General features: G+C 48.5%; 2 protein-coding genes across 4 annotated transcripts; one reads left to right on the plus strand and one right to left on the minus strand.

Moving 5' to 3' along the window:
* The first annotated feature begins 503 nt into the window (after positions 1–503).
* Positions 504–19688, plus strand: nck1b (NCK adaptor protein 1b). 3 transcript variants are annotated; one of them, XM_058059889.1, is made up of 5 exons: positions 504–726; positions 8523–8618; positions 8687–8927; positions 16679–17424; positions 17503–19688. In XM_058059889.1, exons 3-5 carry the CDS (start codon positions 8702–8704, stop codon positions 17701–17703), a joined length of 1173 nt encoding a protein of 390 aa, XP_057915872.1. In that variant the 5' UTR covers positions 504–726; positions 8523–8618; positions 8687–8701; the 3' UTR covers positions 17704–19688. The 3 variants fall into 3 exon arrangements, with proteins under 3 accessions (XP_057915872.1, XP_057915871.1, XP_057915873.1); XM_058059888.1 differs by lacking the exon at positions 8523–8618 and having other exon boundaries at positions 505–726; XM_058059890.1 differs by lacking the exons at positions 504–726; positions 8523–8618; positions 8687–8927 and adding an exon at positions 10974–11113.
* Positions 19689–20853: 1165 nt separating this feature from the next.
* On the minus strand, positions 20854–23690 carry bdh1 (3-hydroxybutyrate dehydrogenase, type 1). The gene is made up of 5 exons (XM_058059895.1): positions 23337–23690; positions 23152–23262; positions 22849–22990; positions 22641–22793; positions 20854–21944 (listed from the first exon to the last, which is right to left on the minus strand). Exons 1-5 carry the CDS (start codon positions 23547–23549, stop codon positions 21478–21480), a joined length of 1086 nt encoding a protein of 361 aa, XP_057915878.1. The 5' UTR covers positions 23550–23690; the 3' UTR covers positions 20854–21477.
* Between the last annotated feature and the right edge of the window lie 66 nt (positions 23691–23756).

Raw genomic sequence — 23756 nt, forward strand, 5'->3', positions numbered from 1 at the left:
CTTTCAAATCGAGATATTGTTTTGGGTTGAGAATACATGTGGAGGAGGTCCATCTGTTTGAACAGGAAACAGATTGCATCCTGCAGCAGGCTGCAAACCTTCCAAAACCAGGCTGCAGCTCTCTTCACCATGCACACCTTTATTTCAAAAGTCATCTCCCAGGGGAAATGGAGGGTGTGAGGCACAGTAATTACCCTTCATTGATAGACATGCCACTTTATATTTGACCAGACATAACCAGAAATTGACATTGTGTTTTTGTGGAAGACAAAGTTGCAAAAGTGATCTATAATGGCTCCAAGGCAAACAGGACCGTTATCTCTGTAATGGCAGAATTACCGGTGTCGGGTGTCGTTAGATGGTGCGAGTGCACCGAATACTGTGGAGAAACGCTCACACATCAACAGCTGGAGTGTGTTTGACCGACAGTCCGCTTGTCCAATCACAAGAACGCCTCCAGCTCCCCAGCCAAAGACGTGAGGGTGGGCGGGACGTGACGCATTAGCAACTTGTGCGGCTGCTAGCTCGCTAGCATTAGCTTAGCGATGCTTCACACAGCAAAGACATGCTGAGACAACCATGCTACTTCCAGCAGGGCACTAGCTTAGCGTCTTGACGTGGAACGTTTTTAACGCGGACACTCGGCGACGTCTCCGCGGTGTTGTCGGCACAGTCCTGCTTACCGACGGGGAAAAGAAAAGGTGGCCATCCATCGGCAAGGAGACGGTAAGGCGTGCCTTAAATCTGTGCTGCCACTGGCGGTAAACCGCCGCAGTGGAGCGCCTGAGGCTAGGCTAAGCTAGGCAATGCTAGGCTAGCTCTTTTCACCCAATAACCTTACATCACACGGCAGCTAGCGGGCTAATGTGCTAACGGACCAGCTGGTGCTCTGCCAACATGGCTAACATATTGCTGCCCAGCAGGCTAGTTACTGCTGACCCTTATGGTTGAATCTTTCTTCTAACAATAATCCCAACCGGGTTATTGGTAGTTAAGTTCTATCTAATTTAACCACATTATCCATGGTTAATACGATTGTCCTTCAGTCATTTAACTAACGTGTTTGTATTTGCCCCAGGAGCATCTCTTCATTTGTTACAATGCCTTACTTGACTCTTGGGTTTGGTTTTTGTTTTTGTTTTTGCTATGATGTGTCTAAATATGCTAGTTGCGTACGTTTTCAACATTAATCGACACACGTATGTGTTTTAAATTGAATTCGCCGACATATTTATCATCAGACATCATAAAAAAATGACATTCCATGACGACAAATTACTACTTCACATATTTATCCCAAAGGAGAAGATACATCAGGTTTGGGAAGCCATTTGGGATGCTTAGCATGTAGTTTGTCAGCAGGCCGTTATTTTTAATAGAGGTATTGCCCCATGATGAACATTATCATGGTTTCTTATTGTATCCGCCTGTTCATTACAACCATACATATGCTTGCTCATTGTGCGGTTCCCCACAGGGCTGTAATCTATCTATGGTATCTGCGTATCCAAATGTATTATACATAACTGAATGTATAGGAAACACAAGTATTTAAACATAATTATTTAGATTTAGCCAGACTTTATTGATCCACAGGGAAATTGTTTATTCGCAGTAGCGCAATTGCCAGAAGAGAAAGAAAAACACCTTATTTACTGTATGAAATATAAATATTTTTTTCTTTTAATGTATACATTTCTATTTATTCGATATATTTTAGTTTGTCTCCATATATACATTTATGTTAAATACAATATGTATTTAAAAGAATAATTAAAAGTTAAATTGAAAAAGAAACAAAGTCCAAACTGTATTTATATGATGTGGTTATCATATGTCCAGACAGAATGAAAGGTAGGACGGTCGGCCCGCCACATATAAATGAATATGTGACACGCGTGAATCAGGTTTGGCTTGTAATTTGTCGTCTTGTGTTTTCCGACCAGCAAGCAACCCGACATCACTCACGTTCTCTCCTCCCTTTGGATGACTCATGAAAACTCATCTTCTTGTGCTGACACTGCCGCTGGAGATCAGCCCGAGACAGCCGCCCCGTAGACAGCCGCCCCGTAGACAGCTACCCCGTAGACAGCTACCCCGTAGACAGCTACCCCGTAGACAGCTACCCCGTAGACAGACACCCCGTAGACAGACACCCCGTAGACAGACACCCCTTTGACTGCGGCGGCAAGCAGTCCTCTGCTGGCTGGTCTCCCCTCAAGGCTACGGCGCGACAGACTCCTTCTGTTCAAGTTCCTTGTCGGCCTCCAGCAGCCACAACGTGTCCCTGCAGCCGACAGCAAAACGCCAAAATATGTAAAAAAAAAAAAAAGCAAAGCTAATGTGGCTCAAAGTTTCCATGGTCAGATGACAAGCTGGAGACGCGCTGCTCCACTAAGTGGCTTTAGGCATTAAATGAATTTTCCTTTTCTGCCATATGCTTTATGTTTGATCTCCTCTTTAATCTGAGCTGCTGCTTCAGATCACCGTTTCCTCTTTCTTCTCTTATGTGTGTTAAATATGGTCTCCGTTCATCTTCCATGCATGAAGTACCGTCTTTTTTGGACTATACGTCGCACAAGGCCAAAAATGCATAAGTGTACTTGAGTGTACTTGGATTAGGAAATGTTGTTGTTTGTCATGATCGGCCTAAAGGAGAACTACTGGAGTTCATAACGTGACAATCTTTTGTCTGATTTACAACATCCACATTTTGACTTCCTCCTTTCACTTTTGTTTTTATATTGGCTAATTACCATGTTTTCTTTCCCCTTTGCTTGGTGTAAAATGGAGAAATGCAATCATTTGCGGTGCACCACAAATGGATTGGCATCCAACTCGATGGCACAGAGGGCCAAAATCCAAGCCTGGTTTAGGTTGTGGGCGGAGCTGGACACGCGGCGTGGTTGTTGGCTTTGATAAGGTGATTGTTGATGGACCCTCTCCTCGGCATTCTCACAACGTCCGGGCAAATTAAGCTTGTTGTTCCTGCTGCGTTCAGTAGATGGCATCGTATCTGCTTCTGGAACACGCCGTATGCACCTTGTCTGCCAGAGAAGAAGATGTAGCAGGAGGGATCAGTGTTAACCCTTTGTTGCTATATTTGGCGATATGCAGACACAGCTACATTCAAACACTTTTGGATGCTAACGTGAAAGCACGTATTGCTGTTCTCGGCGGGTGGTGAGGGCTGCTTTGGGGCGGGGCCTCCTTCAGCCAGAAGGTCTCATCGGTGGATCTATCTTGTTTAAGACAGGAAGAAGAAGCACAAGAAGAATTGTATTTCTGAACATATTTGTTGTGCTTTTCATGTTTTTGTCACAGGTAGATTGCGTTAGCACTTGTCATAAATTGCCTTTTCCCTCAATATGTTGACGTTATTCCTATAATTGTGTTGTTGTTTACGTCATTCTGAGACTTTGTCATATTTTTGAAGTTGTATGCAAATAGTATAATGACTTGGATACACAGCATTTTTAATGCTTTCATTTTCAGTCGACGTAGTGAAGAAATACTGAAGTTTATAATGGTGACCATCGTGCGGTGGTGTTTCACTTCCTCATTCATGGTTTTTATTGGCTAAGTGATATTTTCTTCCCACTTAGTTTGGCGTGAAAAGGAGAATATGCCACACTGGCGCTTGGCGCTGGAATTTATGCTCCTCTGACCTTGCTATTGAAAGGCCCGCCCACACTGCAGAAGTCTCACCTCAGCTTTGTCGATAGGACTTTTTTTGCCATCAGCATGCAACCGGGAATGCCTGGAGATCCTCGCCCACAAGTTCCAACACGCGTCTCTCGCTGACTGGCGTCCCGAGTGGCTTATTTAGTGGTATTGTGACAGCACCCCGGGGCTCGTATTTGCCAGGATGTTGGCAAAGCGGAGAGGAAGCCGGCGTATTCATTTCACCTCATGACACAACCCCTCATGTTATTATTATCGTGCGGTTTTACAAATGACCTGCTGTTTGGTCTGCCACACTAGAGAGCGAGGTAGCACGTATCACTTGCAGCTTCTGTCATGCTACCAGACACGGTAGAGTTCTGCACCAGTGAATGTGTCTTTTCAAACTCTGATTAGTCATGAGGGAGATCCCTTCCACCCGGTGTGCAGTGGATGAGGTCATCTTAAGGCTTGTTTTGTCTTTGCCGTGTTGGCTTGCGTGGGTGGAGCCTGAACCCCCGCAGAACCACCAGCAGCAGCTCACACACGGTGGATGAGGAGGTGCAAGTAGAAAGCTTGTACAGTGGAACCTCTGCTGGGCCAGTTGCCGGTTTCTCTGTATGGTTTGAAAACCACGGAAATGGTCCCAACACACCGAAGTAAGTGAAGCTCCGGCGTGGAAATATCCTGTGTTATCCCTCGCAGTCAGAACCGGCGTTCCATGTGTTGAAACCACAGGCATGGGTCGTGTCGCCAAAAGTCGGGCATAGATGGCACCGGGGTTAGCTGCCTCGTTAGCATTGGGGGGGTGGCGGTATGGCCGTGCCGTTGTCAGTCGACCTGGTCCTCACGTCCAGGGCCACCAAATGTGGAGGTGTGATTTGGAGCTAGACAGGAATGGAGGAGTGCTATCCGCCCCTCTGTGACATCACAAAGGAGCAGTTTTACCATGGCTTTTGAAAGCGAGCATTCTGAGCCATCCCAAACGTCTTTCAGGGCTCACTTCCAAATGCAAACGTCATGATCTGAAGCTTTGGCATGGTTTAACACCAGAATACAACATTCTTACTACATTTATAGGTCATAAATGTGGAAAAAGCATCATTTAATATGCAGGTCACATGATGGAAATGTTTTTTGGAGGTTTTTCAGAAGGCCTTATAGGTGGAATAGATTACTTGCGTGCCCTCGTTCAAGCTGTTTGTATGTCGTTAGAATGCGCAGGAAAGGGAGACGTGTGTTCGTGTCTCACATAAGACAATTGTGGAAGATGGGACAGCCGAACCAGGGGAGTGGCAAGACTGGCGTGCACCCACCACGCAGTTAGAAGTGGTTGCAGAGGGCACGCACACAGGCCGATCGGTGGCTTATCAATCGGAGCCCCCTAGTAGGAATACTAGTGAACTTTCCTGAGTGCAGTGCCCTCATGACTACTTTTTTCCATGTGGAAAATAAAGTTTTCCCTCCAGTGCTGGTGTAAAAACTACATTAGAACTCCATCCCTCCCACAAATGAATGCAAGGCTAAAGTGGAGTGCAGTGAACTGGTGTCAGCACGCATCACTTTCCCATCATCCGCTCACCCTTGTGTCCACGCTTCCTGTCTCACAGCTGGCCTGCCAAGTCTCCCATGACCCTTTGCTGCGATGCCGCTCTTTTGTTTTGGGAGAATCTGGGACAGGCGGGATGAGATACCGTCCCGTGGGCTTTAGTTGCCGGGGTTCCATGTGAAAAGCGCATAATCACGCCTTCACGAGGCCCGGCCTTGTGGCTCAAATGTAGGATTGGGTGTAAGTTGGAGGATGTGTGGCAGTGCCAGATTGGGGGGGGGTTGAGCCAGTGAGCACACGGAACGCATTCCAGCAGGCAAGAGCCCTGTGATTTTAGCAGGCTGTCACAGGGATTAGGTTACTGTCTGTGAGCTCATGCTGTTGCTGTCAGTGCCCCCCCCCCCCCCCCCCCCCCCAACAACCATGCAATAGATCTATAGCGTCCCATTTCAGCTGTACTCTGACATCACTTTTACTAATCCCATTCTAAGTCACTCACCGCCATTTAGTGAAAGCTAACACTGTGCTGGATCGTCACATGCCTCGATGGGATCGCAAGCTCGCATTGGGAGCACTGGGGGTGCTCCTCAACAGTCATTTTCCCCCTGCAGAGACACACAGCCCGGTTGTTTCTGCAGCTGTGGGTTTGCCGGATGTGGTCATGTTTCACGGTGACATAACCTGCATGGTTGCAAAGTGCGCCGTCTTTTATTATATTACTTTTTGAACGTCACCCTTATTGTAACCGTGGATTACAACAACTCCCCATGCATATCATCCTATATTATCCTTAAAATCAGAGCCCAGGAACCATCATGATTGTTATTCACGTGTAAAGTTGCAAGCCGTTTGACATCAACAGAGGTGTTTCCTCGCAGTGCATTTTCTTCCTTTCCGAGAATAATGGCCCAGTTTTTTTTTTTACCAGATTCTAGATTGGGCGTGGGGAATGAGATTCACACACATCACTTGACCACCTGTCCACCAACCCATGTGGTCCAGGCCGCCCACGTGGACCTTGACCACAGAACAGATCTTTCTAGTGGGGTTATTTCCAGCTACCTATGTAATTACGTATGTTCATCCACTGTGTTTTGCTACATCATTTCCTACAAAATCCTCTGCTTGGTGCCCCTCCACTCCATCCTGCACGCCTCCCCCATGAAATACAAGCCCACACCGCAGCCTTTACAAGTTTCTGTGCAGGAAGTGGTCCAAAAGGGGGTGCTATTGCACACTCAGCTGACCTCATTTTCTGCCATATCATCTTCTGTGATTTGCAGAGGGGAACACTGAGGACAAGTTCCGATGAAGGCAACAATAAAACATATTCCAGCTGAGACAATAAAAAAACTGAAGAAGGAAAAACCTCAAAAGACTTATAGACTGGGGGGGGGATGCTGTTGGTTTAGACTTTGTGGCAAATGGACTGTGGATTTGACACCCTCAGAGCAGTTTGACCCGTCTGACCTGGCGTTTTAGGGCTTTGCAGAGACGAGCGGCCTTGGCTCAGTCTGCAGCCCAGCGATTAGCTAGCAGCATCTGTCGCCGGGTGGGGGGGGCATCTGCACGGCTGCAAGTCACAGTCACAGTGGAGTTGATGTGCAGTTGCTGGCTGGAAGTGGAACTTGGGGAAAGACCTTTTTGTTCCGTGTATGCTTCTCTGACGTATGCTTGACGTACTTAAATGACGCACACCATAGTTGGTAGTTTACAAAGTTCTGCATTATTTAGTCTTTAGATTTTATTTTCTGGACTCATTACTCAGAAATGTCTCTTCCACCTGAACATCTATAGGAAGGCCAGACCACGACCCTGTCATTATTCGTTTACATTAGCACTTGTGGCTAAGGGCACTGAAAATGGCTTTAGCTCCCTGTGGTCCTTGTTTGTGCAGGATCAGGTTCTGGGCTGGTCTGAGGGCCAGCTGCAGTTGAAACCCAGACCCAGCGCCACTGAGGCAAAAGAGATGCTGATCAATGAGGTCAGTGTCTGCTCCCTAAAGTCTCTCAGGAGGAGAGAGAACGCCAAGTGTCCCGGGATGTCACAGCAGCGATTCCCGGGGGGTCCAAAGTGCAGAACTCTAAAAATATACTTTAACGGGAAAACGCAATAATTGAAAAGTCAGCAATTTTCCTAAATAAAGGCAAAAAATATTAAGAGGGAAAAAATTTTAACTTTATACAAATGACAATGTACAGGACAGGCCTAATATGAGCTATTTCAGCTGTGTCACAAAGCATGCTGGTTCATCTTGAACCACTGTATACTATACACTGTATATTACTTCCTGTCAGAGTGGTAAAGTTGCATCCTTTTGTGGTTTACTCTGTGGCCCTTGCTGCATAAGAGCAGGCGCCCCCTGCTCCCGTCCGTGCAAACCGGGGTCCTGGCATTAGCATAGCGTAGCAGCACTGATGGCTGAATTTGTCATAAGACCGGCGGCTGAATGCGGCTCTTTGTGACACACTCGTAGAATGGCGGGAGGAGTTCTTATGACCAGCAGCATCCCTCCCTGCCTGACCCAGCCAAGACATTGTTTGAATGGCTTCATGAGCGCTTCCTCATGTCTTCATCTTGCTATTTAAGTCCTCAAAGTTCATGTTTGATGCCCATCACAATGGACAATAGTTGGATGTTGTCTGGGATAAAAGAAATGTCTTCGGAAACATGAAGTTTTGTTCGATATGTCTCGCAGCTCTTTGTTGAAGAGGGAAAACAGCAGCACGTTTGGTGGAGGGGAATTATGTCTGAAAGACTAACCTTGGACGTAATCGCTGGCGGTTGTTCAGCATTCTGCTCTTCTGAGCTGTATTTGGACAGATGGTCCTGTTTTGTGGTAGTGTGATGTAGGGGTGTGACCACATATCGATATGTCAACCCTTTGGGATATTTAACCCTCTCACGACCCAGCTGGATTATCCAAATTCTCAAATAGAATTAACATGCTGTATATATCTCTGACGTCATTTTGGTTGTTATTTTTAGGCCAGCAGTGACTTGAAGGTGTCGGCTTTGATGCAGTGCAGGTACAGCTATTTTGGTCACAGCTTCCCACTGTTGTGATGCCGCATCTGCATCATCTGTTCGACATTACTAATCATCTATAGTCTGAACGAGGTCAAGCCTTCTTCCATGAATCAAAGATACACCCATGATCCATTAGCTTATCTCCAGAATACTAGCGTTAAGGAGGGCCAGACTTTGTCACTCAATGTTTCTCTTCTTGTTTTTAATTTTGATTTTGTGCTGGAAACTGCTGTTGCGACATAGACGCCTCATAAGACATCATTTATTTATTCCTCGTCAGGTTCCTCGTTTAAATGTGACTGTAGCCGTTGCCACAATACGCTACTCCCAGCTGATTCCAAAACAGGACCTCATTGACCTTTTGGAAAGAACGCACGTAGGTGTTTGCCTTATTCACTCAAAACCTCTGCAATATGAGCTAACATTCTCTGTCCTTTCCTTCAGTTCCTGTTGTGCAAGATGACAGAAGAGGTGATTGTCATCGCCAAGTTTGACTACATGGCCCAGCAGGACCAGGAACTGGACATCAAGAAAAATGAGCGCCTGTGGCTCCTGGATGACTCCAAGTCCTGGTGGAGGGTTCGAAATGCCACCAACAAAACGGGCTTTGTGCCGTCCAACTATGTGGAGAGGAAGAACAGCGCCCGGAAAGCTTCCATCGTCAAGAACCTCAAGGACACGCTAGGTGAAGACCTCTTGTTTCTTATTGTGTGCTATGGAAGCTTTGTCTGATTTTGTAGCGTCTGCTTAGGGTGCTTTTACATTCAAGCAGGACCTCCTAAACGGGAGTTCAGTAAAGGTTGCTACGGTTCAGGTGAGGTGAACCCTCAGCAGAACGTGCTGCTACATGGACTATGTACATAGTCGTCATCATAGAACCGTATCAGACGCGCGTGTTGAGCCACGCCCTCCACAGGACGGCCAAAACCATAGTTTTCCATGCATTCTTTGATTTCTGGCTCAGACACACCATGATGGGACTAACTGCTTCTTAACGCAACGCATTCGCACCACAAATCAAGACCCTTTTATTGGCCGATTCTGCGACTACGTTAACACATACAGCCTTTATGAAATGGTTTGTGTTTTCGTATCCCCTTAGACCAGGGGTGGGCAAACTACGGCCCGGGGGCCACATGCGGCCCACCAAACGTTTGAATCCGGCCCGCCAGTTGCTTTTAAGTATTTCAACTTTTAACATACCAGCTGGCAAAATGACTTTCAAGTCGGATGTCTTATTCAGTAAATAAATAAATAAATAAATAAATCGTAGTTTGATGTGGTCTGATGTTTAAAGTGCTCGTGAAAAAAAGGAAACAAGAACATATAGCTGATAGTATGACAATTAAAATTAGACAAATAATTCAAGGCGTAAAATTATTAAAATTATTTAAAAAATATATTATATATATTTTAAAATATTAAAAATTATTAAAATTATTAAAAAAATATATTATATATATTTTAAAATATTAAAAATTATTAAAATTATTAAAATTATTAAAATTATTAAAATTATTAAAATTATTAAAATTATTAAAATTATTAAAATTATTAAAATTATAAGCGTAAAATCATGTGTGTTAAATATATGTTCTGGCACCGCGCACAATTTTGTTAACTCAATGCGGCCCATGAGTCAAAAAGTTTGCCCACCCCTGCCTTAGACGTTAGCCTCTTTTGTAAAGTAGCCCAGAGAGAGGTTGTCTTGTCATGTGACGGCAACGCGTGTCGTCCCGGCAGCACGGCAACACTCCCAGTCTGATAGTCAAACTCGCTACACTTGGAATGACTTGCACTGGAAACGGCGGCCTTTTCCACTGACCTTTTCATTTGCAAGCATGTGCTTGCTTTACTGCCGCCCTCCGAGCGTGTCAGGCCGGGCGGCTGCCTGGAAGCCGGAGCATGTAACACAAACCTGGGTCGCTTTGCACCTGTTGCGCCATCCGTCTAGCAAATAACCTCAGGTGAACAGCTGCACGGATGACAAACACACCGCTGTGTCCCACAGGGCTGCTATCTATTGGTGGCATCTGGGGGGTTATTTTGGGTTGGCACCCATCTATTTGTATCAGGAAGCACTGCATAAACACATACACATACACACATACGCAGGGTCAGGCTTTGCATCTAGTAAACATGGACTAATTTGAAACATGAGCTGGAAATAAAAATATAATTACAGTCATGGAGAGCTGGTAAATACACCACCCTGACATCAACCGCTATGATCTATTAGTAGGCTCGGGAACATTCTAATTGGAGAATTGTGGGTGATCACCACATTTTTGTGTGTGTACGAGTGGGTGAAAAAGCCAAACAAGTGTTTTGGGCGTGTATCGGTGTCATTGTTTGGAAGAGCGTGTCACGGTAGGCCCTGCTTGGGCGACTTGAGAGGATTCATGTTTCCAGGGTTCCTCGCAAACTTCTCTCTGCAAACAACCGCAGTCATGTGACGTGCCGGATGGTCCTGACTCACCATGTTGTAACCCCGCCCCCCACCAAGAGCCAAGCTCGGAATTCTATCCGTCCGCCACTGAAAATAGCACTTTGCCTGCCTTACATCTTTGCTCTTTATAGCTGATTTTCTTTGCCGAGTTGAGCAGCACCCCCCCCCCCCCTTCCCGTCCCTCTCCATGAGGCCTCTGTGCTGCGCCTTTCAAAGCCGGAGCCCCACCCCCCACCCCTGCCGTCGTTGGCTCTGAGCGGTCACATGGGCGTGGAGGGGGCGGCCCCAGCCCAGCTCTCTGGGTGTTCACATGGAATTGCTCCACAGCTGCAGTGGGAAGAGAGCAGGGCCGGGACGGATACCGTGAGGGAGAGGCGGCCGGCCAAAAATGGACATGGCTAACCTATTCAAACATTTCTTTCGTGAGTTCTCACCTTTATCGTCTCCTTCGTGGTGTTGTCTCGCAAACTCGGCTGATGTTTTGGCTGCTTCTCTTCATCGTTCTTTCTGTCTTTTGGCTGTGAAAGCTCATGTAGGCCAAGTGTGGCCGTTTCCTATCTAACATGTTGTGTTGGCACACGGGGGTAGAGGGTGCTCTTGAAAAGCCTGCTGCTCAGCTCTAGCCTGTAATTGCCTCAGCAATCCTTCTGTCTCTCTTGCTTTAAGTATATATATTCACGCCGCAACCCCCCCCCCCCCCCCCCCCCCCCCGGGCTGCAACTCAGCCGACTCCATTGTTGTTTTTGAAGACCCTCGCGCCACTTTTGTTGTTTTTTTTACTATAGTATCTCAAGATGCTCTGTTTTTTTTTTTATGCTAGCCTCAGGGCGAACTCGCTCATTCTAGGAGCCCCCACCCCACCCCCCCACACACACCACCCGCCAGTCATGAGCTCTACTTGAAGGGACGCGGGGTGCTCATGTAGAACAGTGTAGTCATTGTTGGGAAGAGGGAAGGGGTGTACGGGGATGGGTGGCACCCATCTCCTACACCTCGCTAACTTATCAGAGGAATGTCATTGGCTGGGGGGGGGGGGGCCTCGGCGGCCTGTAGCTCTTTTACAGCCTTGCTGACACACCGACGCACACTCTGTCATCTCCAGCTTGTAACTGCTGAGTGGTACCTCCTGTCTGCCCGTCCCGCACCCTTGATGTGCTCTCCTTGCCGTGTCCACAAGCACGGAGATGAGTGGGTGGTTTTTGAAAAAGCAGAGATGTCCTCCCCTCCCTGTGTTTTCCTGTTTCTCAGCCTCCCCCGGCCAGCGGAAACTCTAATTTGAGCCACATTGCTCGCCTCGCATTGGAGGAGAGCTGGCCGGAGAGGAAGTGAGAAGTCGGAAGGAAGTTGAATCATTGTGCGGGGTTCTGTCTTGTTTTGGACGCTCCAGCTCCTCCTCCTTACCATCCCGTTGACATCCTTTCTCTGGCCTCAACATCACACTTCTCGCCATTATTTGTTGAGTAATTGTACATAGAGCAGTGCTTCCCATCGGAGGCAGTAAGGAGTTTACCACATGATGACAACCATGGCCGCTAGCGCCAGAGGCAGGACAACCAAACTTCTCAGCCAGCAGCGTAGCGCTTGGCGCTGGGATGGGCATGGGTTGACCCAAAACTGTTAAGTTGTTGAAAGGGATGTTGTATATGCCGTAAATGACAGTTACCTGTTTTGCATATGGCAAGGGCGGGACTTGTACAGGCACTCTGTAATTAAGGCTACTACTACACTAGCAAGCATCGCCATTGGTCCCCATGATGAGCCTTCATAACGCCACGCTAGAGATGGCCATTCCACTCCTTCTTGATAGTTTCATTGTGAAACTGATCAATAATGTGTGTATACCCAGTGTGTGTATATACTGTGTGTGTATTTAAAGTCAAGTAACTGCGACGGGCCTGCAACAGCACGCTGCACCGCTTTGAAGTGGCTAACAGCCGCCTTGGGCAGCCGTGCCGTCGCTCCTCAGATGGGATGCATGATGAGCTGATAATTATCACCTGTACTGTCTTTTCAAAAGTACTTTTGGATGTTTTTGTGTGTTCGTTGTTAGAAAATGCTCATAGTTCCCAGGAAATGCTTGTAGCCCTGTCAGACATTGGATTTGTGGTGTTGTGTATGGATCCACATGTTTGAGGTCATACTCTCCAGGCCATGAGAACGTGTGATGAAGAGTTGAATCATCCTGGGAGTATTCATGAGGCCATCCACCGCCGCCAGAAGACAAGAAAAGCCAAGTGGAGTTGTGTGCCTCTCACGTCTCCATCGCGCAGCCTGATGGCGGCCCACTTTGATGTGTCGCTGTGGCGCTGAGCTCCAAGGAGGTTTTGTGCATTTCCTGCCCAGCCGTCAGCCAGCTTGAAGCTAGCGTCTGGCTTTTTCTTCTTTTTCTGGCATCAAACAAGCCCCTGAAGTATACGCTAGCTAACTTCATAGTGTACTGACTGCGCTGTCAGAGCATCTACACTTGAACTGTCCGGTCAAGGCTCATCAGCTATTGACCTTTTAACTAAAAGTGGAGTTAAAAGTGGAGTTAGCGGGGGGGTATCACATTGTGTCCAAGGCCAGGGGATGTCCAGGCTGTCAGACAGCCTGACGCGGGGTGTTGTCGTCCAGAGGAAGAGCCCTGGAATGAAGGGAAGCTGAGGGTCGAGAGGGCCCGGGGCAGACAATGGACAAGCAGGCCACAGTTCCAACAAAACCAGTTCCTGTGTGCCCCCGCACTCGCCCCCCCCCCCCCCCCACCCCCCCCATCGCATATTTGCCTCCCCGTGCCGTGCACACCTCATCTGTAAACAGTCAGCCAGGCTCTTTTGCTTCTCGTTAATGTACGACATCTCCGTCACTGATGCAACGCTATGCTTCCTTTCCTCTCAGGAAGCTCGCAGTAAAAAGCAGACGTGACGTGACGTAGCGGTAGACCTATCCAGTAGACCGGAGATTCAGGAGGTGTCACGGGTTGTGGCTTTCGGGGGTTGCACTCGCCTTCAAAGTTCAAGCAAGAGGCCATGTTTGTTTTCTGAACCAGATGATCTTTCCATCGCTCTGTTAGCCAAGAGGACCGTTTGCAAAATAGAAGACCACCACAGGGGTATCAAACCTTTTCCCTGAAAGGTAGCCACTTTGCCACTGTGATGGTTTGTAATGTACATATGCTAAGAATATATAACTGCATCTCAGCCTTGCCATCCAGATGAGAAAGCAGATAATTGGTCTCAACTTGCTGCTTTTATTTATGATAGAATTGGATTAATATCAACTTTCTTCTTAAATCATACCATAGTCTTTGGACTTGATTCTTCCACAACCTAGTTTTCCAACACTTAAAAGTGTTGGCTGGTTTGTTTTTATATTCTATATTTCAATTTCAAAAATAAATGTTATTCTAGAATGCCATTTTGTAAAATGACAACTTTGTTGCCATAAAATGTTGACTTTAGTCCCAGAGACGCGAGTCACAATTGGCAGTCACGGCTAACAAAGACAAAAGCAGCCGCCAAAGAGATGACGAGACCAAGCAGGAAGTCCAAGTGCTTTAGCGGAGTGGAGTGGAGTGGAGACATCTTAAAGAATTGAAAAGGGGGGTGCTGTACTTTGCGATAGACGCGGTGAGTTCAAGCATACAGTTTTTCAAAACACTCTTGTAGAATAACCTCAGAATACCTCAGGTTTTACGGACTTCCTGTCTGTGTAGAAGGGCGGAGCTTATGTTCTCGGCGCAGGAAGCGGGTGGGATTTCATGCTTGCAGCATTATATCGCCGCCAGGCCGCTGCGTAACCATCGCTAACAGTCCCTTTTAATCGGGTTAGACAAAGACGACTTAAGTGCTTTCTGCCAAAACATTGGATCAGGTCTAGCGGAGGTCTGAATGCTTTGTTGTGTTGGACTACACTCAATCACCGCATTCCCAGTCCTGTCCCAGTATCAGCAACCTGTGGCTGCGCAGTACATTCAAATCCCAACTTCCTGTTATCAGCCTGACCCAGATTGAACATCTAGTCAAATTCAGTAGCCTCAGGCAGTGTTCTGTTTTCAATGCAAAGCCTTCCTGCCAATGCAGCAGGAAGCAGGAATGAATCCCTGACAGGGAGATGGCATCGGGAACCTGGCCAGTTGGATGGCAACATAAGCTCTCCGTCATCGGCCGGAGCCCAAAGATGCTTTATTGATGCAGCGCTGAGCCCCAAAGCGTGTTTGGTGCTAAAGTAGGACGGCCCAGCTGTGAGGAAAGACGCTTCCTGGTGCTCACACCTGCACCAACATGTTCCCATTTTCTTCCACCACATGTGATATGCCGGTTGGTCTTTCATCGCTTGTTGGAACGCTGGTGTCGTTGCAGTCAGGCGTGAGTAAGGCTGACCCCCACGCGGAGACGTCTGGAGTCTGTACTTGGCAGCGGCGTGACTAATAACAGCCTCTACCTGGAAGCCATCTGACATACGTAGGCCTCTCGCTCGCTAGCCTCGATTTTGTCTCTGCCGCTCGAGTCGGGAACAATTAATGTTCTTCTGTGGTTGGATCTGGCCTCGTGACACATTCTCCTTTTCAGAAAATAAACTGTCCTGGAAACTACACCCTGCCTCGCCGTATAATTTCAACCAGCTGACTTTTCATCTTGCAAACGTAAACAGAAGAAGAGTGTTGGTGCGATACGTCACCAGGAACTGATAGCGTCAATCCAAGAACTGTTGCATCTATGGACTCTTGCCTCGCTCGTTTCCACCACAGAGCTGCTTTGCAGACCAGGGTGGGGGTCCTGGAAGTGCTCTCCGGTCTCTTGGAAAGTGGGAGCTAAGCGTGACCCGCATCATGTGTGAACGTGCCAAGCTGCCAAGTGGGAATTCTTGTCCTGTAAGGCTGAGTTCACAGGCCTGGCCTGGGCTGACCTGGGCTGGCCTGGGCTGGGCTGACCTGGCCTGGGCTTCCCCAACCTCCATCAGAGGGCTGAAAGGGCCGCTCACCCTCGCCACTTTTTACTGTAGACACCCCCCACCCCAGACTAGATTTTTTTAAAACTTGTCTCATTTTCCCTTCTGGATTATTTCTGGTCTTTTGAACATTTTGTTGAAATTCTGAGTTGTTGTTGTGAAGCTGTAGAAGAAGGCAGCACTGACCGTAGGAGAGACCCCCCCCCCCCCCCCCCCCCGCATGCCGCATCTCATCATTGAGGCCACAAAGCAAAGACCAGTCCTGTTCCTACGTGGATCTGGTCAAGTCTTTCAACCCAGCTGTGTGGGCCGCTTGCGAGGGTCGCAGGAACAAGAGTGCAGTGATTGGACGTCCAGCCGCTTTTGGGCAGATTAGTGGCCTGCGATTAGCAACAATGGCGTCTCACTCAGACTTTGGTTTGTCCACTTGCTGCTTTCACTGGATTTAAAACCTCTTTTCTTCAATAACGCAGGATTGCCTTTTTCCTTCCCACGTCTAAGCCCCAAGAATGCTGTGTGTGTTCTACTTGGACCTCCTTCATTTGGTGACTTCTTATACTGCTGTGTGGGGTGTCTTTTGTCGACGATGCTGCTCCTGCAGATCCGAGGGTCTTTCCACATTTAGTCATGAAGGTTCAAATGCAAGGAAGTGTTAAAGCGGGAGGGTTGACTGGTGACGTGATGTTTTGTAACCGCAGGTCTTGAAAGTACGATACTGTATGTCTGTTTCTTTATGTACCCAACTCCATGTCAAATATGGTTCATGACTGTTAGGCATATGATGGGGTCGGGGGGGGGGGCTCAGGCTGGCGGTTCGTAATTAGGGTGCATCCCGCCCTGAGAGAATTATGGTGCGTACATTTAAGTCGGTAAAAACACAGGACGAGCTACAGGACTACTAGCGTTTACCCTCGGAATAGCGAGGTCGTCCTCCACCTGAGACCGCCTCAGCAGCTGGTCTGTGACGGAGCACGCCGGCTTTGCGTCAGGAATGATGACTTGAGCATGAAGGTGTGATCACGCTTTGATGGTTAACACTTGTGATTGGCGGCTGTCTTCAGGAATCGGGAAGGTGAAGAGCAGGAAGGGAGGAATGAGGGACACGGCCTCCAACGCCGACGCCGACATGTACGCCGACAACGGCGAGCGCCTGTACGACCTGAACCTGCCCGCCCTGGTCAAGTTCAGCTACACGGCGGAGCGCGAGGACGAGCTGTCGCTGGTGAAGGGCACGCGGGTGGTGGTGATGGAGAAGTGCAGCGACGGCTGGTGGCGCGGCAGCTACAACGGACGCTCCGGCTGGTTCCCGTCCAACTACGTGACGGAGGACGTGGACGGGACGGCGGGGGGCGGCGGCCCGGGCGGCCCCGGGGACCCGTCGGGATCGCTCACGGAGAAGCTGGCGGCGGTGGTGAACAGCACGGCCAACGGCAGCAGGGTGCTGCACACGGTGCAGGCGCTCTACCCCTTCAGCTCGGACAACGACGAGGAGCTGAACTTCGAGAAGGGCGAGGTGATGGAGGTGGTGGAGAAGCCGGAGAACGACCCCGAGTGGTGGAAGTGTCGCAAAGCGGACGGCCAGCTCGGCCTGGTGCCCAAGAACTACGTGACGGTGCTGGACTCCGCCGCCCACAAAAGCACGGCGGGGCCGCCCACGCCCGACTGCGACTACATCTCGCCTTCGGGCAGCGGCCGCTTTGCGGGGAAGGAGTGGTACTACGGCAAGGTGACGCGCCACCAGGCCGAGGTGGCGCTCAACCAGCGCGGCGCCGAGGGAGACTTCCTCATTCGAGACAGCGAGTCGTCGGTGAGTCGCCGAGCCGTCTTTGCGTCCCGAGCGCCGCCCACGGATATGCTGATTGTTTGCTCTTTTCTCCCCCCGCAGCCCAACGACTTCTCCATCTCGCTGAAGGCGCAGAGCAAGAACAAGCATTTCAAGGTGCAGCTGAAGGAGAACCTTTACTGCATCGGACAGCGCAAGTTCAACTCCATGGAGGAGCTTGTGGAACACTACAAAAAGGCGCCCATCTTCACCAGCGAGCAGGGCGACAAACTCTACCTGATCAAGGCCCTGTCCGCATCCTGATCCCGCCCTCTTCCCCCCCACTCCCCCTCCCTCCCACACACACACACACACTAACATTGGAGCATCAAGCCTGAAGACGCCACAATCATCAGGACCTCTTGACGTCTGATGGGGCATTCCAAACACAAACGGAGGAAGAACGTGGCGGGAGTTTTGGGAGACGAGCGCAGACTCCTGAGCGGACGATGGACCCCTTGGCCACTTATTTATGACGTGATCCAGATGTTCTCTTCATGTACTTCCTCCTCCGCCGGCTCATCACAAGTCGCATTTAGTTGGTCCAAAAATAGATCTTCTTTTTAACACTTTTTTTCTACTGAGACCTTTTCTTTTTTTTTACTTTTATCGCTATCCGACACAGAGCCCCTCCTGGACCTTTTTTTATAGCAATGCTCTCCTGTGTGTGTGCGTGTGCGTGTGCGTGGACAAGCTAATCCGCGGCATCAGCTAACGGCGAGTACAAATGAAGCGACCAAAATATATTTATTGATGGTGTTGGTTGTGGAGCCGGCCCGTCACGATCTGCTTCTCTTATTTTGGGTCCCTTGCGTTCGCCCAAGTCTCCATCGCCACACGGACGTTACATAGATGGCCACCAAACAGACGTGACGTCTCACTCTGCACGCCAGCGGAGCGCCATCCAGCGTTGCGTTAGGAGGTCATGAGAAGAGCGTGTGGTGTCGCCAAAGGGGACGTTTCCTCGAGAGGAAGTGGGCTGTGGGGGCGGGGGGCTTAAACACTCGCCATCTCTGCTGAGGGAAAATGAGGGCAGCCCAAAAGATGATGTCACTGCGCTGGAATTAGCATCGCTGCAGGGAAGGCACCGGGAAAGGTCACTCGGGGGTCGTGGCTGAGAGACTACGTGTCTGTCGGGTTTGTGCATCGTGAGATGTTTGATGATGATGATGATGATGATGATGGCCGTGGTGGTTTATCATGACTTCTGCAGCCGCAGCACAAGAGAGGAAGAGTAGGAGGGAGGGGGAGTTGATAGGAAAAGCAGGCCGTCAGTCATGGAGAGGAGAATGGATTCCCGCGTAGAGCATCTGGAATTGTGCTGCTCGTGTTCCTTTGGGCGGGGAAGGGAAGGAGCCTCCGTGTTCCCAGGTGTGCGTCCCGATGAGCGATGACTGGCAACAGCAGAGTCGGCTCCCCTCTCCCCCGTGCAGATTTACGGCCATTTTGGCTCCGTGTTCACATTCCAGGAAGAAACGTCAGGAAAAAGGGTCTTCATCCAACCGACATCTCCCAGCTTGTCTGCCTTTTGCGTTGGTTTCTGTTCCGTCACTTACGTCTTGTGAAGCGTCCTCTCTGACGTCATGTGACTAAAGCAGTGGAGGATTTGGGAGAGACATTTCAATGTGCCTTCACAGCTTTCCTGTCAACCAAAGTTGTTTTCTTTTGTTTGGTTTTGGCCGTTTGGTTCAAGCGTTGCATGTGATGACTGTTTTTGTTTAATTCCCATGCATAAAATGGCCATTTGCAGATATCGTGTGTAGTCTCAAGTGTCCTTACATCGCAGTTCTAATTTACGAGAATGCCTACGTGTACACGTTCAAAACAGCCTGACTCGCTCATGAGCACCTCAAGTGGAAAGAGGACCTTTTTTGTCTTCTGGTGTCTTGTGTTTCATGTCTGACAGCCGCGTGGTCTCACACACACACACACACACACACACACACACACACACACGGCTCATGTAAATGTCTTTGACTTGATATTCAAATACAAGTGCAAAAATCTCCCCGCTTAGCATTTGCATATAAGAGCCTATCTTTTGTGTCTTTGCACCAGCCGAGGCCGCATGAGCACATCCTCGCCGCTGTACAGAACAATCTGCTTGAAAACAAAAAGACTTTGGACGTCTCCCGGGACTAATGTTCCAAACAAACGAACCATGTTAACTTTGGTGCTTTTGTGCTGCTTTATAACTCTTTATTCCCCCACTGTTTTGTGATTGAAGAAAACAGATCCATGCTGTGAAACTTCTTGTCATGCTCTTAATGCTGGTTTTAAAGGAGGGGAGATCATCGTCTTCAGGTGTTATAATTTAGAAGAGTTTATTAGTGTTTCAAAGACGTAATAAACAACATAAAAGCATGTTTTTATGTGTCAGATATTTAATAACGGAGACGGCTCATCCTGAAGAGTGATTGGAGGAACAGAATGTCAATCATATCGAACGGACCAATCGAATCCAGAAGGCGGGCTCGTCAATGAGGCTAACTTGGTAAGTTGCTAGCAACGAGTATCTCCGTTGACCCTGTCGAGAAAACGGTTACAAAGAAAAGACCTTCAAGGAAAACCCTTGGTGATGGTATTTAGACGTATTTTAAGTGATACATGCGGTCAAGTTAGCATAAAATGGGCTGGTAGTTGGCAGCCATCGGCTTCAAATTTAGCTTTTATTGAGCTTCAGCCGAGCCCCCAGTTTCCGCATTCATCACAGTTGAAACTGCTGATTGGTCCAACTGCAAATTGTGGGCGCGGCTGACGTAATCAGCCACGCCTCCAATTACCTAGCACGTTCCATTTCAGACTGCTGATTGGTCAGCTGTCCAAGAGCCCACGATTGTGGGCGGGGCTATATTTAAGTGAAGCGTGCGTGTCACAAGATGACGTCGTTTGGTTTGAAAGCTTGTGGCGGCGTGCAAACAACATGACTACCTTCAGCATCAAATGGTGAGTTCAAAATGATTAAGACGTTAGTGGAAAGCTTTTGTTATTGTTCCTCATGGTGCTCGACGAGCAAACAAAACATTCGTGTGCCTTGCGCATTGTCTCTCTGTTAGTGTCCGGCATTTTGAAGTGTTTTGGTTTTACCAATTTGGCTAAGGTCTTTGTACCGATATCAGGCTAACTTTGTGTAACAGTGACCTCTAGTGGACGATAATTTGTTGACGGCTGCACTTTTATTGGTGGTATTAATAGCTGTCTTCCATAATCAAAGCGATGCAGTGTCGTTTTTCCTTGATAGGTGCCATCTAAGGACTCTTTGTATATCTTACATAAAAAATGTTTTTAAATGATATCGTATATTTTCTACCAGTGGTTGTCAATCATTTGGATATAGTTTAAAATACCCCCAACCAGAAGAAAAAACATTTTGGCTGGAAAAAGGATAAATACACAACGCTGTGACATCAATATTTGGTTTATTACGGCCCAAAACAGTGCGTAATACAAATTTATAAAAGTTTATATCTATATATATATATCCCTAATGATATTTATTAACAGTGTACTTTTGTCTAGTATGCAGAACATGATTCGTGTTTTAACGCAGCTTGAGTGCCCCCTAGAGGCGTTTTGTTAGTTTAACCTGTAAACTTGGTCCATCATCAGTTTTTGGCTCATTTACATCATTTCACGTACTGCAATTATATTTCTAGGGAAAAGGAATACATTTTTGTAAAAATACAATCTCTCACGGGCTGCATGTAGGCCACATATGCAGGAAGTCGATGTGTGGAGTTTGCATGTTGTCCCCGTGCGTGCGTGGCGGTTCTCCGGGTACATCCGCTTTCCTCCCCCATTCCAAAAACATGCATGTTAGGTTACTTTGTCTGAAATGTGCCCTGCCATTGGCTGGCCAGACAGCTGGGATAGGCTCCAGCATACGGCGACCCTGGTGAGGATAAGCCGCGTAGAAGATGGTTCATGTGCAACAATAGAAAGTGCTATCATTTAAAGTGTACTAAGGCTTGGCAGGAAAAGTGCTGAGGAATGAAGCTGGCTCTGTTTGATGACGTACAAAGTGAGAACATGTTTTTTTTAAAAGTAGAGCAAGTCAGAGAGCGCGGCAGGAAGGTGCGTCATCAGTTGCAGCCGCACCCACCAGTGAGGCTCCATGGGGCTGTATCTGGTGTAAGGGCGTTTGGACGTGATGGCGTCCACAATGTCCTCTAGAACGGGACTCATGTCCTTCTGTCCGCTTCCGCAGTACGATCGCACGAGCGCCACCTGTTGCTCAAAGTGGGCTTTGCCGTAGTCTTCTTTGACGCCCGCCGGCGCCTCGGCCCACAGCTTGGAGGCCGTGTCGGCCACCACGTTGCGGCTCAGGATGCCCGTGGCGGCGATGAAGTTCCCCGGCTCCACCACGGATACTTTGACTCCCCAGGTCTTCATCTCGTAGCGCAGGCAGTCGGAAAACGCTTCCACGCCGTATTTGGACACGCAGCAGGGCGAAAGCGTGGCGTTTCCCATGCGAGCGTACATGCTGGCCAAGTTCACCACGCGCCCTGCACACACGGCATGTTAAGGAATTACAACAATTTATAGATTTAATTAAGAAAAATCAACACAAAATATTAATTTAAATGTCATTTCAAAAAATTTTCAAAAACATTGAAAATAAAAATAAATATTAATAAAAAATAAATATTTGAAAATTTAAAAATATTAAATAATAAAATAAATCTACATATGAAATGCAATTAACACAAAATATAAATAAATACCACTATATTTTTTTTTAAAAAGGAAAGCACAATGAACGTACATGCAAGTGCTCCATCTGGTGGTCAGATGGGTGAACTACAGTTCCATCAACCCTTGAGGGTAAAAAAAGGCTTTGTGGCTTTTAGTAGCTAAAAAGCCTAAAAAGGAAATGGAGCTGTCGTTGAACCATTCGGAATAGAGACGTGCTCTGCTCATGGGCTCCTTTCAGAGGCGCCCTGCTGACTTTCCCTCCACGGCAGGTGGAACCACCAGCACGGACAAACGCCACTTTAGGACGCCTTTTCTTTGAAGGCTTCCCAGATGTGAGCCTAGCTCAAGAGCACGGGAACATGCAAGCCTTTTCATGCCCGCGGGTCCAAAGTCCAGGTCTTAGGGATTTATTGGTGGCAGGAATGCGGCCTGCAGCCGTACGAGCACCTGAAGGCAACCCGGTGATGAGGGGGGGGTCGTTTGGTCAGGACGGTGCGGTCGCTCACCTTTGGCCCTGCGAATGAGCGGCAGGACGGCTTTGGTGACCCTGACGGTGCCCCACAGGTTGACCTCTGACACTTGCTTGTAGACCTCCATGGAGGTGAACTCCACTTCTCCGAACGTGGACACGCCGGCGTTGTTGACCACCGCCCACAGACCTGCGAAGGGCGGCGTTAGCCCAGGTGATGGAGGCGGTCCTTCCTGCGGTCCTACCTCTGTGCCCGTCCTCCAGGTGGTCTCGGATGAAGCGGGCGGCGCGGTGCACCTGCTCGTCGCTGCAGACGTCCAGCTGGATCACCTTCATGCGCTCTGAGTGACAGGCCTCCAGCTCCTTAGCCCCGCCCCCTCCTTCATCCTGTAGGACATCATTCAGGGCAACATTCATCATCTCACCAACTGGAATCAAACATCTTACCAGCAGATTCTTGACATGCAAACTTGTCTTTTAAAAGATAAACAGCCTGTGAAGGAAGTAAAAGCATGAAGAGATCGTCTATTGTGTGAAGACGTCCGTACCTTAAGTAGGCATCCTGCAAACACGGTGAAGCCAAGTTGGTGCAAACGGAGAGCCAAAGCGTGACCGAAGCCGCTGTCACAGCCTGTGATCAACACGGCTTTGCCCTCCGCCTTCATATCGACACAAGAGCACCGCAATCAGGATCAGGATCACGAAATCTACCGGACTCGAAAGGCCGACCTACCTCCACCAGTCCTCTGGGGAGTCTCGGCGTGGCGGCGTACAGCACCAACAGGAAGTAAGTCACCACGATGCACTCCGCCACGCTGGTGTCCGGCAGCCCCAGCAGCCTCATGGCGCCGTTGAGCAGGGTCGGCAGTCCGAAGCCCAGCAGGACGGTGAGGAGGACGGAGAAAGACACCAGCAGGGACACACGGTGCGCGGACGGCGGCGCCATCTTGGCTCAATGCTGTTGTTTACTTTGCCGGCCGACAGCCGTGAGGTCGCGACACGCCCACCGGAAGTAAACAACGTATTGCTCGACATTTTGAGATGACACTTTTTAAAAAGTTAAATGGCGAGCAAAATAAATGCTGTAAAGTTGACAGATACCAGTGCAGCTCAGTAAATTATATATTTTTTTAATGTGAATTCAGTAAAAGAT

This window comes from Doryrhamphus excisus, chromosome 21, assembly GCF_030265055.1.
Source record: "Doryrhamphus excisus isolate RoL2022-K1 chromosome 21, RoL_Dexc_1.0, whole genome shotgun sequence".
NCBI lineage: Eukaryota > Metazoa > Chordata > Actinopteri > Syngnathiformes > Syngnathidae > Doryrhamphus > Doryrhamphus excisus.

Coding starts and splice junctions, on each gene's coding strand:
- nck1b (XM_058059889.1), top strand. CDS start 8,702: ATGACAGAAGAGGTGATTGTCATCGCCAAGTTTGACTACATGGCCCAG. Junction 8,928..16,678: donor GAACCTCAAGGACACGCTAG/GTGAAGACCTCT, acceptor GGCTGTCTTCAG/GAATCGGGAAGGTGAAGAGC. Junction 17,425..17,502: donor TTCGAGACAGCGAGTCGTCG/GTGAGTCGCCGA, acceptor CTCCCCCCGCAG/CCCAACGACTTCTCCATCTC.
- bdh1 (XM_058059895.1), bottom strand. CDS start 23,549: ATGGCGCCGCCGTCCGCGCACCGTGTGTCCCTGCTGGTGTCTTTCTCC. Junction 23,263..23,336: donor TCCCCAGAGGACTGGTGGAG/GTAGGTCGGCCT, acceptor GTCGATATGAAG/GCGGAGGGCAAAGCCGTGTT. Junction 22,991..23,151: donor TTGCAGGATGCCTACTTAAG/GTACGGACGTCT, acceptor GATGTCCTACAG/GATGAAGGAGGGGGCGGGGC.